The sequence below is a fragment of the Seriola lalandi genome, unplaced genomic scaffold, assembly GCF_002814215.2.
Source record: "Seriola lalandi dorsalis isolate HSWRI2012SDOR001 ecotype SW California unplaced genomic scaffold, Sedor1 jcf7180002054606, whole genome shotgun sequence".
NCBI classification, from domain to species: domain Eukaryota; kingdom Metazoa; phylum Chordata; class Actinopteri; order Carangiformes; family Carangidae; genus Seriola; species Seriola lalandi.
In genome coordinates, this window is record NW_019525159.1 from 1,411,310 (window position 1) to 1,427,304 (window position 15,995).

The window sequence follows — 15,995 nt, forward strand, 5'->3', positions numbered from 1 at the left end:
ATGTCTGCTCAGGATGCCTTTGCGCACGTGGATCCATGTACTCAATGACTGTATGCGTGCATGTGAGCATGCTTGTGTATATGCTATTCGACAGAGCATCTCCCTGAAGCTGCACCCTTTTCATCTCTGTTCTAAGATACAAAGACACTATCTTTATTTGAAGCTCTCAGTTGAAATCAGTGAAAGTCATGACATGACAACATTTACCACAAAAAAAAAAAAACGTTATGAAAAAAGCTGTGACCTCCATTTGTTTTGTTTTTACCATAATTGAATTGCATTGAGATATATCTTTCAGATGTATTGGCTTATCGTATTTGCATCTTTGATTAGACAGTGACAAACTCTCTAAATATGTCCAAAATAACTATTTCCATCCCTTTTGGGACTTCATTGTCATTGTCCTTGGCACTGCAGCGTAATCACTAAAAATGCTCCCAGGGCTGAATGGCAGATGCATCCAATGCAACTGGTGACTACAGCAAATAAAACAATTCATCCTTTAAAAAATATTGCAGATGTAGTCTAGTTTTGAGCATAACAAAGAAAAATATCAAGGTATTCTATATGAGTCTTTGTGGGACAGAGGCTGCAATGTACTTTACAACACTAATGACATATTGTAGGTTAATAGATGACATTAAGTTAATTATGTACATTCTAACTGTGAGGGAGATTGAGCCTGGCACTCAACTAAACACCCATAGAATATTGATATTCATACACAGCTTTGACACGAAGCGTACGTCACACAGAGTAGTTTAGCTTTGCAATGCTTGATCTGCAAGGAATTGAGATGGGAGAACTATTTTTTTTTTTTTTTTTTTTTTTCACCATCTGCTCTGCGTCTCTGCAGATTTTGCTGATTTATTGAGCCCACTGAGTCTGTGCTTGCTCCTCTGCTTTTCTTGTATTTCACAAATTTATGGCTTTGAATTAGGAACAATAGGAGCAGTGACCATCGCCTTAACACCCCATTCCTCCTGCTGCCGGAGAGCAAGGCGGTTGGTCAGATATAGGGAACTCTTGCCAAAGTCCGGTGATTAGCAATTCGTCAAAGGGTGAACAGGAAAGTAAACATCAAATTGGGAAGGAAATGAGGTCAGTAAATTCAGGAATGGCATCGCATCAGAGTGCAGGGAGCAAAGGCAAACAAAAATAACCCACTGCAGCTGGACAAAACCTCTCTCCTCGTAATGCCAGTGGTCCAGTCCCTTGAGAGGGCAGCAGCTGTTACGTATTTCTGTCAGAGAACCACCCCCTCCTTAAAAGTGGGTAAAACTGTAAGGTTGTCATGAAAAGGTTAGGCGAAGCAGCATTAACCCTCAGAAATGTGCTGGCAAAACATTTTCCTTTATCCTTCCCTTTTTTCTCCACACACTTTCTTTTCCTGTGATATATAAACATCTGGCAGTAGGAATTGATGGTCGTTAGGAGTGCAAGGGGGAAGGGACAGGTTTGAGAGAAACACATTGTTCTCTTCGAGCTTCATCTTGTGCACAAGCTGATAAAATCCAGGATGGGAAGTGGAGCAACATTTCTTTTCCCTACCATAGTCCTGTACCTCAGATAATGAAATAGGATGAGCAAATCAAGTCCTCACCCTGATAAGGTGATACTTTCCTCACATATGTCTTTCTAAAATAAAATGCAGCTCTGCAATCCAATTGCAGTCTCACAGTTGCCTCGCAACAACACTTCATCACAACCCAACCCATGGCGCTGATAGTGAGATTTGAATAAAATGTTACAGACACAAGCAATTATGACAGATCAGTCACAGAAGGGAGAAAAGAGGAAGGAGGATCTGCTGTTTAATTCTGCTGGTAATTACAGTCAAAAAAAAAAAGAAAAAAAAGAATGAAGGGGCCCTGATGTGAGCTTCACTGCAGGCTCATTAAATGCATGTTGGGGTTATTTCCTTTATTGAATGCTCGGATTGCATAGTTAAAAATGCAAAAAAGAAAAAAAACCAAAACAACAAAAGTCTACATGCATGCAGGCATTTCAGAGAGAAGCTGGGTGTATTTATATTATATTTATCTTACAGACATTTGTACTATATACACTCTCTACGAGATAAACGCATTTAGACTCCCTCTGAGACATTCCTTTTTCTCCCTGTTCATCCCTTCCTTTGGTCTAGACCTTTAGAGTCTAGTCAGTGGAAACCATACAGTGGATAACATCACTTGACATTTACATGCATGAGCAAGGAGGAACTGCCGTGCGAACAGTGTCATTTACATCCTCCCAGCAACTCCTATTCAGCCTCTGATTCATGTCAGGGGCTCCTCTGGGTGCATTTTGAGTGTGACCAGCTACGGGAATGGAATTCGCTCTGCCATTTTTACCTTTAAGCTTACATTGCTTCAGTGGAACGTTAGAACAAGAGGCAGCATGCAAAATCCGTTAAGGTTGGAGCATTTTAGCCCCATTTTATTTGACCCTCTATTGCCTTTGGAAAGAAAGGTGAGAGACGACATATTCAAAAGAAAGACTGTGCCCAGCGAGGTAAATCGAAGGAAAGCAGTCAGTGGTTTCTCATCAATAAAACCACAGAGTAATTAGAGAAAGCACTTGAAAGCCAATTTGCAAGTTGACAAATGATCAATCTTCATCTGTAACGCAGCCACAGTAGCATAAAGCAGCAGTGGTGGATGTGGTGACAAATGGCGTGCCTTTTCTACCTAGCATCTCATTCTCTTTGCTGAAAGACGCTTGGCTAAAGAGGGAGAGTGCTTCTGTTTTCCCTATCAGCTCAAAACACCTTCTCCTGGAATGAGATGAACATTGGAGTAAATCAGTGGCGCCATGCTCTTTTTCACTTAATGTGTTTAAGAGACATATGTTACTGATAATCATTTCAGCTCTCCCATCCACAGTGTTAATGAAAAGGTGAAGCTCTGTGTATGAAAATAACAGATTGAAGGGGGAAATCTGCCTTGAAAAAAAAAGAAGAATTCAAGCGTCACAATGTTTCTCTTGCTGCAGAATCCCCCATGAAGCGAGTGAATTTCATTTTTATTTCATGCTCAATTCAATCAGCCAATGTACTTCATTCACCTGAATCACATGACCAAAAACGTTCTACCTTTACCACCCACAGTGTTTGCGCTCCTGCTTAGCCTGAAACCTTATTAATTAGTTTGCTTTATGACAGAGACGGTGCTTGTTTAAAACCATCTCATAAACCGCCCCCACGTTCTTGCTCTTCAACTGGGCAGCTATCAAATAAACCTCACAGCAAATCCGCGCACCGCTTCACATGACAGATGCAACCAACTCCCCCGCTGGCGCTCCTCTCCCCGGCTTGCATTGATCCTTCCCCTCCCAGAATAGATTTGGACACAATAATTCAGCAGCCAGGTAAATTGGAATAACTCTAACCATTAGTGAATTAGTTTGCTCTTTAAAATCAGCCATTGATTCCCGAGCTGAGCTGATTGGTTGCTGACCAACCAGAGAATTTAATTATCAAACAGGAGTGTTGCTTGCTCAGCCATGTTTTCTGAAGGTCAGGGTGCCACTGCAGTCCTTTTTAAAGACACAACAGGACCAAGGCGAGAGACTTGGGGGGTCGGTGGGGGGGAATCCAGTACAAATGAAGTTAGCCACGGCCGGCCTTCCCATTCCTCTGTTGCTTCCCAGCAATTGCAAGTGGCAGACCATTACCACGCCTTTTCAGACATGGCTGTGAGCTGTGCAATAATAATTCTCAGAACTCAGATGACACCAGTTTGGCATATTTAGATGCAACCCTGCTCTCTCTCTCTCTCTCGCCTCATTCTGTCATTCCCTTGCATCAGTCTCATATAACCCTTGGGTCCCGATGAAGTCATATCAATATGAACTAAGTTAAAATAACCCAGAGGAGGATAAAATTCATTTTTAGGCTGCAAGCCATTCATAACCTTAAGAAAAGGTTTTCCTTCACCACACGCATTTACCTGTATCTCTAGGAATGAATTTGCTCTGAGGCGGTCCTGTTGATAACAGTTCGGAGAGAACTCAAATAATGCAGGAAATAAATAATACATATTGGTGACCATTGGTGTCATGCACAAGAAATGGATGGATGGATAATTTGGAGAATACAGTATATCTGCTCTAATTCCCTCAAGTCTACCTGTCCCCTTGCAAAAGGCTTCATTCTTCCATGATCTCTTGCCTCCCTGGGATTTAGAATACAAATAAGGAGAACAAGCCTCCCCATTCTTATGAACTTTATAGAATAAAGAGGGACACTAAGGGCCCCACACAGGGGAGAGAGGAATTGATTGGCAAAGCTAGTGACAGGACCAGAATGGAGATTGAATCCCCTTGAATGAACCAGAATGGAGGAGGAGTTGCAGCATGAATAAGGCTGTTTAAAAAGAGGATGGAGAAAACAAGCCTCCCTTGTCCTGTCTTGTGATTTCCTGAAGCAGACATCCTCCCCTTTTTACCCTGCTTATTCAAGGGTAAACGTGATCCACTTTCTGTCTCTTCCTCTCTCTGTTTCACTAATCCACTCTGCAAATAACAGAAAATGAAGGATATTTCTTTCATTCCACCAGGCACATTTGTGAGACACATTTCAAATTTCTGGATCAGCGTAGGCTATGTAATGTTCTGATGCAACAGCAGGGCACATATACCTCAGGTTGGAAAAAGAGTTTGAAAAAAATATGTTACCATGAGAGTACACTGGAGTGGAGTGCATTATTTTTTTTTGTTGAGTAACCAAACAAGCACTCTTGAAATGTGAAAAAATTGTCATTTGGTTGGACTATAACACATTAGAAGGGATTAATTGAACCAGCCCTGCAAAATTAGGTCCTTGATATCAGGATGGAGTTGTCAGCACATTTAGGGTTTTGGTTAGGGTGACTACTTTTTATGATGAAAGGTGTACTTTTTATAACAAAAAATAAAATAAATTTGGCATGGGATGCTTTGGTAGTTCCCCTGGGGGTTGTTTGCTCTGTAGCCTCAGCCATTTTACATTTTCTCTCATGGCAAGCAGGTCCTGCGAGTATATCTCTCTCCATCATGGTGAGGTTGGCCTTAAGCATCCCTCTCAAGGAAGCCATTTCCTTTCTGAACATATCAAATCCACTTCAGTGGAGAACAGGGTAGAGCCGGGTGCCAGCATCACTTCAATGCCGCACTGCTCCTCTGTCTACAACCTACCCTGACCTTGATGTAGGTTTGACACTGGCTATTGTAGCTCTGCATGTGTAACAGAGGGATTGGGAGTATTCTTCTCAACACATAGAGAAAATATGCTTCTATCTGAAGTTTGACTTGTTCAACACTCCACATACAATATTGTCATTGCTGTTTTCTGAGCAGTGTTTCAATAATAACTGGCACTATTTTAATTATATATTATTTTTAACCTCAGTGTGATTTGGGAAAGTCTCGCCCAAGCATAAAAGTTTTGTCCCTATTACTGGACCAGTGTTTGACAATATGCAGTTTGTAGTGCCTCACCTTAAAGATATTACTGATTTTGGGAATCATGTCCCCAAAACATCAACATAAGTAGTTATAAGTGTGTCTTTAAATGCCAACCTCCAACCCCCTTAAACCTTTTCCACTTTGGGCTTGGCTTGCAGATGCAGTCACATCCTCAGTACCAGTGAGGGACTGGCTATAGTAGATGGCCCCCATCCAGTTGTTAAACTGTCCCTGTGGTTCTCCGCCAAATTATTTGGCTGTCCTTGTGATGGCATTGAACTGTTTCCTGCATCGATTCTCACAGGACTTGGGCAACAATTATTAACCAAATGCGTTATCTCCTCCCAAGCTAATTTAACATCATCTGCCCTCAGTGGCTTATTTACAGGGTTGGATATTTGGTTTTGGTGAGTCAGCTTTTCCCTGCACGTGAACATCGGTTTATACTTGAGAAAAACTTTTTTTGTGTGTGTATGTGTGTGTGTGTGTGTGTGTGTGTGTGTGTGTGTGAGAGTGTGTGTGAGTGCGTGTGCGTGTGTGTGTGTGTGTGTGTCTGGTAAATACTCCAGACAGCTCTCTGTAGCTTCCATATTTAAACTGAAAGAGCAGCATCTTTTAGAGGGAAGAATAAGAGTGTATCTGATTCCAAATCACAGTCCATTTCCAACTGTGCAGCTGGTGCACTGCACCACATGACTCCAACCCCCAAAATACCAAAAGTCCATCACCTCACCCCATGTGGACAGGGTTTTGCACCAATGTGCATTGATTCAGTAAAGTGAGACCCTCAAACTGTGAAGGGGGCATACAGTCCATTCATTTTGATCAATCCATCAGCCTTTCTTCTCATAATGAGATGTTTTATAACAACAAAAAGCCATTATATTTCCTCAATATAAGGGCTTTTCTTTTATCATAGTAGCTTTTGTCATTATCAAAACAAATGGGGTCTTAACACGAAAACATACATGTCATCATGAGAGCCAAGTGTTCAATCAGAGTCCCTTCTTTCTAGCAAATGAATTTTTGTTTCAGGTGTGAGAATGCTCAGATGCAAAACTCACAAAGCAGACATGCAGAAAATCTGGCATGAGATGAGCATATTTTTCATCGCAGTACAAAACAGAGAGATCTTAATGTATGAATAGACACTGAGGATTTATTCTCATCATGTGGCCATATGAATGTAAATGTACTCACTGCAGGAGGTTTCAGGGTTTCAGACAGCAGCGACGCCTCAGGTGGTGGAAATGACTAAGCCTCTGGGTCAACTGCAGAACTGATTCTACAGCTGTATGTGAAAGGCTTTCATCCTAAAACAACCAATAAAACAAAAAACATGGCTGTCTATCAGTACACAATTTCATGATCATGTGCAACAGTTATCCTTTCAAACACCTGGCAACCAAAACAAAAATAATATTTTGTCATATGGTCGAAAAAACAAAAACTTGTCTAGCACATGTATTGTGTTCCTGCAATTGCAATCAATCTACACTCAATACCCCCTGTAGGTGCAGCTAACTATTAACTGGCAAAATCAGGTGTGCTAGTGTAACTAAATTTGACAAAAATGGGATTTCACCAAGTGTGACTGCTCCTGTCCTGCAAAGTTTGATTGGTGGTTTACCCCTAAGGGCCACCATGAAGTTTAAATACAAGTAACTTATAATGGATTTTTAGATACAATTTTACATAAATTGCCCAAGGGCCATTTCAATTTATTGCATTTGGTTTATTTAAAGTGTAAAATATGAGAATGAGTGATGGAAATAAATAATCAAAATGTACACCACTTTTGTATTTATAAGAAAAACCCCTCCAACCTTCCTTGGACTCATAACTATTTTAGACGATTTTATAACGATTTTATAGTCAACTCTATCGTCATCGAGTGAAGTTATTCATTGAAATTAATTAATCATCAATTAAGTCAAGTACTGCTGTACTTTCAAAATGGTCAATATTAAATGCTTAGGGGGATAATAGTAGCATTTGTGTATATTCACACATCATTATGTAGTAACATATGTCAGTTCCATTGCCTACATACAGTAAACCTTGATGTGAGCATATGTACTCAGGTTTATAAATGCAAAGAATAAGACACGTGTTCTGTTGTTGTTGTCCACCTGAGTGGCATCTTCACCATGTATTGGCATAGCGTGCAAGAATTCTTCTAATTGTAGCTTGCGGCTATTTTCTTTCTAAGAAAACATTTGCTGCTGTATAAACATTTGTCAAATAAAGTAACCATTATGACCCAGTGGTTATGTTTTTTACATGCATTTTCCAACTGACACATTTTCTCATACATGTCTCGTTTTCACATAAAACACTCACGCCCCATCTTTGCACAAAGACGTATCATTATCAATCCCCTGCCCAGCATCCTCCCTCTCTATCAGATTATGCATTGTTTTATTTTGACAGCCAAACTCAAATTAGTCTAACGTAATTAGCTTAAAACAGGCCTGTTAAGTACACTGTCATATTTTGTCATTGCCACTGAGTATCTGGTTGATGGGCGGAAAACAAGACTTGTTTTCTGCCTGTCAAATATCCAATTATAGCTGAAATGCAGTATTTTTAGTTGATAGCTGAAGTTCCATTACAATCAGATTTTAAAAACTGACTATACTTCAAATATGGCAGCATAATTATTATAAGTTACACAAGGAGATATATTCAAAATGTCCAGATTTATCCTGGTACTTTGGCAAGTAGGTGAAGCAGTGTTTAAATAATAAAATGCAGAATTAATTTAAGGCATCATAAGAAAATGACACGCTAATTTTAACAAAAAAAAAAAAAGGAAGAAAATTCTCCCTTTAAGAATGCCACAGTGAGTACTTTAACTATTGCAATCAAGTAGTTCATCATCTATTTAACAAGAAAGGATTAGACCCATTAAATTTGCTCTGCTCTTTTATGATGTGTTATTGTCTAATAAACCATGAAAAAGGGGGGAGAATTTTTGCATACACTAGCACTTGATAGCAGACTGTTGGGTGCTCCACGGCCAGGGGCCAAAGTTCTTAAATGCAATTACTGATGAAAATCGTTTCTTTATCAGTAACTAAGACACACAATTTCACCGCTAAGTTGATAATAATGTTCACAGTCATTTTAATGTTTTGTTTGAAATGGTAATTTTTTTTTTTTTTCCATTAACCAAGATTTGATGTTAAGTATTGTGTTTTCCTTTCAGTGTAATGGAATTCTGGCTTTTTCTGCAAGGTTATTGTAACTGGAAACAAATAGGAAATGATATAGTGCTGTTCAGTATATAAGAATAGTAGTCATGCTATTGTATTCTTAGCTTGAGTTACATTTAAGTCGCCCAGTCTATGTAGGGTAAGGTGTTTATTATCTGCTGTCTCGATGATATTTTAAGTAAAGAAACACCATAAATGTGGCCTCTTTCAGATCTATTTTTAGATGACATGTTCCGACTTTGCTACTTTTGCCTTTATTTGACAGTCAGACAAGAAACATGACATGCAGCAAAGATCCCGGCTGGAATTGAATGGTCGATGTTGCCGTAGCTGAATGGTTGCGCTGTAACCATTCAGCTACCAAAGCAAAGCACTCCATCTGTCCAATTTTTTTAAATCCATTCTCTCTAAAATCACACTGGGTTATGTGTATAGTGCCATTGTCTAATATTAAGGGCAACATTACAATTGTATTAACTATCCCTAGCAGCTTTAGTGAGGTCTTGTTTTGTGTTTGATAAAAAAGGCAACATTTTATAGCACATTATTTTAACAATTCATGAAGTCGCAAGTCAATAGTTGTAATCTGAACGGTAATTGACACCACTGGGTAAAGGGAGATGGTGTTCTTCCACATTAGTGGCTGGATGTCATAACATATCATAAAGCAGCCTTCTAACCTTGTCAGAATTTATCATGACACCAATTAGATTTAAAAAAAGACAGCCACGCAGCTCAGGGTGTACTTCATGCTCATCTGCAAAAGGGTAACAATCTTGTATGGAGAGGCACAATGTGTGTGGCTTCATAAAAAACACTGGGGTGGCATGAAGGGTGAACAGTCTGAGGAAGAGCAGAAAATAAATACACATCATGTCACAGTAAAGTGACAGTGACAAGGGCACTATCTTATTTGTTCAGTACAACACAATTAACCTAACTCTATGACATTTTCTTGTACTACTAAAATAGACTTTGTCACGTAACCGCTCTCTTTTTCTGTCTCCCTCTCTCTCCTTCTCTTTTTTTTGTCTCCCATCAGGTCTCCACATAATGGAGCGAGAATGAACAGAGAGCGGCTTAAAAAAAAGCATGAACTGGAGGTTTATTGAGGTCATCTGCTTCCTGTTTATATGGGACCATATAACAGTTCAGTCTTCCCGCCAGGACCCATTGGCCACTGAGCAACATGTCACCAAGCAATATGACTGGCTCATCTCTGACCGTGGACCTTTCCACCACTCACGGAGTTATCTGTCCTTTGTGGAAAGATTCCGCCAAGGATTTACGACCAGATATAAAATTTATAGGTGAGTTCACTTTCAGCCTGTGTACTGATGCCACACAGGCTTTTTAAGAGATTGTCTGTTTTAATGTTTTTTTCTATTTTGAGGTTTTAGTTGCAAAAAGCAGCACTGTGTACATTTCTAACCTATTAAGTGTGCATTTTTTATATACACTCTCAACACTGTGAACTTCTTTTTGTTATATTAATGAAGTGTTCTGCTCGGACTTCTGCTCTCCGATCTTTTTTTTGGACGAATTTGATTCCCCCCAAACAGACACACAATAGAACAATAATGGTCATTATATACCTTTAAGATCCTATTAACTAAACATGCGAACGTTTGTCATTTGTCGTAATCTACTGGTCAGTAATAGACTCTCTGCACGCTAGAAAGATAGTATTGGCAGGTGTCGTGTACTCAGGTGCTGCCTCACTTCTCACTATTAATATTTGGACAAATTTGCACAGATAATGAGGTACTTCCAAAGAGACGGGCAAATGGTAAAGCACAGACTGAGATAGTCTGACCTTTATTCCTTTGTGTGTGTCAACACCCAAAAATACTGCATCCACCACCTCCCATTATGTCGTTCACAACTACAGTACACACTCCTGATTTGTAACACAGACTTTCTGCTATAAATTAAACCAGGGTTATTTTCTACCTGAATACATTATGCAGTCGTTTTCACAGGTAAACTGATGTTTAATATTGGTGGAATGCCCCTTTTAAAACTGTGGAGAAAAAAAATAGCATTTAGCAGCCGTATAAAACACATTTACATGGACATTTATTAGTTAAACAATGTCTAACCTTGTTGAATTGACACCGTCATAGTATGACACATTAAAAATGTGTAAATGATTCACCACCAAAATGATCCAGGGACTAAAATAAATAAAGTCACATTAAGCTGGAAGGGATAAAATATATTTAAGAACTAAATTGATTAATCTGTCCTCCTGCTTTTGAATTTCACACATATCAAAATACATAATGACAACTATTAGTTCTCAGTTTTTCATGGTAACCCCAGCACTAAACTGTATTAGGACCATTACAAATACACCGATCACTGATTTACTAAACTTCCATCTTTGCTTCCGTACTTGTGACCATATAATACAGTTTGACGTTCAATAATTGGAGCATTGATTATATTTTCCACCTTATACTTTGTACAGTCGTTTCAACCAGGGCTCCCTGGAAGAAGAGAACTTGTATTTCAATGGGACCTTCCTGTCCAAATAAAAGATAAATAAATAAAATAAGACTTTCCTTTGAATTGCATATCTCCTTATAGTTCACATACAGAGGTGCAGGTACAGAAATCAGGTGGCTAGAAACCCTCTTTCTCAGAATGAGGTGCTTTGATTCCCTTGCATCCCTCTGCAGTCTGCAAACTCAGAACTATAGAAAGACTGAGAAAGAGTAAGAGAGTCATTTGCCACATTCCTTTTGGCAGTTCTTTCACAGAGTTTGTTCTCTCCCTCTCCTCCGTCTCTCTTGGTAACTTACCACAGCCCCCGGTCCCTACTGGCTTTCATGCCTTGATATTGTCACATGAACAGTAAACAATGCATTTGCATAATGCGTAACTTGACAGAGCGGGATGTTGCACAGAGACATGAATCTCAGAGGCAAAACTTCTGAAGCCGCTTTCCACAGACACTGTACAGCCGTCGAGTGCTGTCTGTGATGCCGCGGTGATTTATTAAAATAGAGTGTGTGTGTTTGGATGTTGGGTGCTGCTGGGAGCGTCGCTGGGCCCAGGTGGCTCCTGTTGTTTCTCCTTCTTAACAAACCATTAGTGGCGTCAAGTTCGCCCATCAGTGCTAGATATCCCTTTCCTCATGACAAGACAATTAAATCTTGCATTGAGAGTCTGAAAAAAAACTAAAAAAAAACGGATGTATTTCTCATTAAAAAATAAATGACAACAATCAACAATGCACTTTCACATCTGTCAGACATCTGCAGACCTGTCAGAGTGAGTGAAGACGGAGTGATTTCACTCAGAATATGCCTTTGAGAACATTCTCTATGCAGCATTATAGCACATAGAGTATATGTATGTAGAATGGACTGGATGAGAGATGCTTCTGAGCATGGAATACATATCTATATATTTATATTAATCATATACATTATTTGAGGCAAGGGTGAGAAACGTTTCCCCCAAAGGTCCAAGTGTTATCCAAGGATTTTCATCCCAACATGGACCAGCAGTTAATTTCAACGATTAGTACATCTTCAACCAGAGAGGGTGAGGAAATAAGTGACATCAGCTGGTGTAGTGTTCAGTTGGAATGAAATCATACATACCCTCAGTCCTCCTCGGCACATGATTGCCCAGCTCGTGCTCTACTCTAACCAGCAATGAGGACTGAATCGCCTTGTAAATTTCCCCGGGGACTTTCTCTGCCTCGACGATTTAGCGGTGGAAAGTGGTTGAATCAGATTTGCAGAGAGACAAAGCATCCATTCCATTCGGGTTCTCTTATCAAGAGAGATTACCCCGGAGGCATGCTGCACGGACAATGCCAACCTGATCAGCAACAAACAAATCTGCCCCATCTTTAATAACATGGGCACTGCGCCTAATTTGAAGGATAAATACAGATTTTTAGGAGGTGCCAGCTTCTTGTCTAGTGCTCTGAAAAGGTCAGTGTTGCTTGAAGGGTAAAGACACACCACAAGGCACCAATTACCCTCTCCCTCTAGACCTATGTCTCTTAAAGAAATGATTGGAGTGCGTTTTGTATTGAAGTAAGCAATCTTCACTTCTGTGTCACTGCTGATTGCAATCTTCAAACTGAATCCCTTTTTTCCTTTCTTTCCTGTTATTGTATGCATGAGTGTACATTTCCTGTATAGTATTCATCAGTCACAAGAAAGCCGCTTTCACTGCTGGCTGTGCACTGCTCTTGTATCAGAGCTACAGCTCAATAATGTATATCAATGTGTGTTTCAGTTAGGGGCGAAATTCGATGGCCTGTTTTGGTCACACTAGCATCTCTCGTTCTGACGCTTGTACTCTATTATGGGGGTTGAATGTGTTTCAGATGATGCGTGTTCTCTGTTTCGCCTTTGTTCGCAGAGCTCTATCTCAGGTTCTTGTGAGCCTGAGTGAAAATCCAATATAAATGCAAATCTGGTAGCCATTAATGCATTTTAAAGGCCTCAAATCAGAATTGCACTGTAATCAAAGAAGCGAGATGTGGTGGGTTGTTATTTAGAATAAAAATATTTATGAAAATGCATAGCTCTGATTGATCACACTTTTAAAAGCCATACTGAAGTGAATGAATAGAGGGGACTGATAGAGCTGCTCTTGTCTTTGGAGCAGGCCTCATCAAAACCTCAAAATCTGTACAAGGAACTGAACAAAGGCCTGTAATGACCTGTTGAAAAATACCAATAAATTCAATTAAAACCAAGATGTTGTTAATGGTAGTAACAGAAGCTAACACATTTTTGGATTTGGTTGATGCTTGCAAAGTCTTGACAGAATCTTTAAACAATTTCAACTATGCATTATGCTCTGCAAGCATGATAACATAATGTATAAACCAAGTGGCATTTAGTTTATACTAGAAAGGGAAAATTGAGCCATTATATGTTTTACTACACTGTCTCAGATAACTGCAAAGCCATGGTTATCATATCTGTTATCACTGTTTGAAATTACTGACTCTTTAAAACCTTTCAAGATTACTATCACATACATATGTTACTAAAATGGCTGTATCCACTTAAAAAGATAATAAATAATCACATTTATCACTTGCTGCTCCTCATCTGACACAGATCTTCCACAACCGAGAGTGTTATATTAGCTTCACTCGTATCAGAGTCTGTCTCGACCTACATGCTTTTCTTTCCCTCTTTATTCCATTTTGATCTGTCAGGACGATACAGTAGTAAAAGCTGCTATTTATGTGACTAATGTTACATCTGCTGATTCCCAACACAAAAATAAACATGGTTTATGAAGCCAGTGGCTAGCTTGGTAAACAGTCAAGTTATAGAGCCTCTTCTCTCTGCACACTCATGCAGAACTGTGCACAAAATGACAAGGACAAAATCGGTATATATATATATATATATATATATATATATATATATATATATATATGTATGTATGAAAATACATGCGTCATATACGACACATCACGTCACATAAATGGAGAAAGTAGTCAGTTGCTTATTTGCACAATGTTTGCTAACAAGCAGGCTAATAGCTAGCTTTTGCATGTTGACCAGCCAGGCAGTGTTACGCAGGTTCTTTACTTCCAGATGGTCTTCACTGTAAGGACACGTCAAATTCATATGTCCTTCTGTTTTTTTGAAGTTTTAAATAAGCACAAATTCATAATGTGTTATAATATGATATTTATTCATAACATGGATATCCAAGGTGACCTTTATCCTCCATCTATAGCTCCACTCCTAACTAAAACCATTGTTTGATGTAAAGTTTGACAGACGTGACATGCTTATAGGCTATATGAGCATATAATGCGTATCTCTAACTGAACATTTCCTTCATGAATTAATTATTTCTAACTATAATCAGTCCGCAGACATCCACTTGATCAGCATTAAACCTTGAATGAATTATCTGCAGTTCCAATTTGCATGTGCAAACAACTTCTTTTATTCAGTCTCTAATTTAAACCGTTCATCAGATAGCCCGGCATCTTGAGGCTCTCTTCTCAATTTTATTTCTTTTTTTTTTAAATCTAATTTTTCTTTTAATTTGTCATAAGCACAACAACAATGTTGCAGCGATGCAATATGTTAAAATATTTACTACATACACATAGGACGACATACAATTTTAGCCAACATACAACTTGACAAAAACACATTGACTTTCCTCATGTGCTCAGTGTGGATGTGTCTGTCAGTGCTGATCTGGGCCCCATTTGTTTTAAACAGTAACAAGGTGTAACATTTGTCCGACTCAGGTCTTGAATTAGTTTGGATGAGCCATCTGTAATTGGATAGAGCGAGGGAAGGCGGATTTGATGTAGTCGGCAGATTTGCTGAGAGAGGCTGCAGCAATGTTTAATTCAGCAGGCTGTAGCCAAAGGAAGAGAGGGAGAGCGGCAGTCAGGAAGTCAGGAGGGATGAAACAGACTGAAGAAAGAGGACAGAGACATCGAGGGGGTCTGAGATGCCATTAGGCGGTGAGACAGGGAGGTGCTAAAAGTGTGTGATGAAGAAAACATATAGGAGTGCTATTGACATAGAAGGGGGGTCCGGTGAGTTCAGCATCAAAACAAAGGATGGGGAAGCAGACAGGTACACTGGCAGTGAGGTCATAGTCAAGGTGAGGAGAAGCCGCCTCGCTGAGGCATTGGAGTGGCTCAGATGAGTCACAATTACCACATACCCAAATGCACCTCTCTCTCTCACAAACAAAAAACAACAAACCCCATCTATTATTAAAGCCTTCCCTGCATTTTATCATAGCTGCACTTAGAAAATCACGTGTTCATCATCTGTTAAAATCCAGGATTCTAGAAAACTGCATACTATTTAACTTCTTTTTTTTTTTTCATTCCTCCCTTCTCTTATCTACCAAGGCTCATTGGGTTACACAACATCATTTTATTTGTTTATTATTTATTTCTTTATTTATTTTTCAGCAGTGAGGGAATGACAGAGACACTGTCTTAAGGTTGAACATTGTGGTGGAGTCAGGATAAATGTGGAATAATAACAGGGGCAATTGCTGCAATACAACTAGATTAAATAACAATATCGCTCGCAAGAGGAAGAAAAATGCCTTAGTATTATTTCATCTTCCACCAATCTACAATACAAACTCACTTTGTTGCAATAACTTTTGACATTGACATTATCTTAAACAAGCTAAATTTCAGTCTGCTATATGGCACCTGTTCTATTATATTGTCACTGAGCAGAACTCAATAAAAGGGCATCCTGGTGGCTCTCGGGTTCAAGATGCTGACCATGTAATTGCAGCATTTCCAATTTAAATGTACCCAGAGGGTGGGGGATGGGGGTGGGG

The 15,995-nt window shown here is 39.4% G+C and overlaps 2 protein-coding genes across 2 annotated transcripts in view; both read left to right on the plus strand.

Moving 5' to 3' along the window:
* The window catches only part of LOC147818375 (uncharacterized), a 109,446-nt gene that overhangs the window by 57,924 nt on the left and 35,527 nt on the right, over positions 1 to 15,995 (plus strand). The gene's annotated exons all lie outside the window — the stretch shown is intronic.
* brinp1 (bone morphogenetic protein/retinoic acid inducible neural-specific 1) overlaps positions 1 to 15,995 on the plus strand; it is a 112,670-nt gene that overhangs the window by 15,464 nt on the left and 81,211 nt on the right. The window contains exon 2 of the mRNA XM_023419611.2: positions 9,706 to 9,973. Coding sequence (XP_023275379.1) covers positions 9,756 to 9,973 — 218 coding nt within the window. The 5' untranslated portion in view covers positions 9,706 to 9,755. The remainder of the gene's footprint in view (positions 1 to 9,705; positions 9,974 to 15,995) is intronic.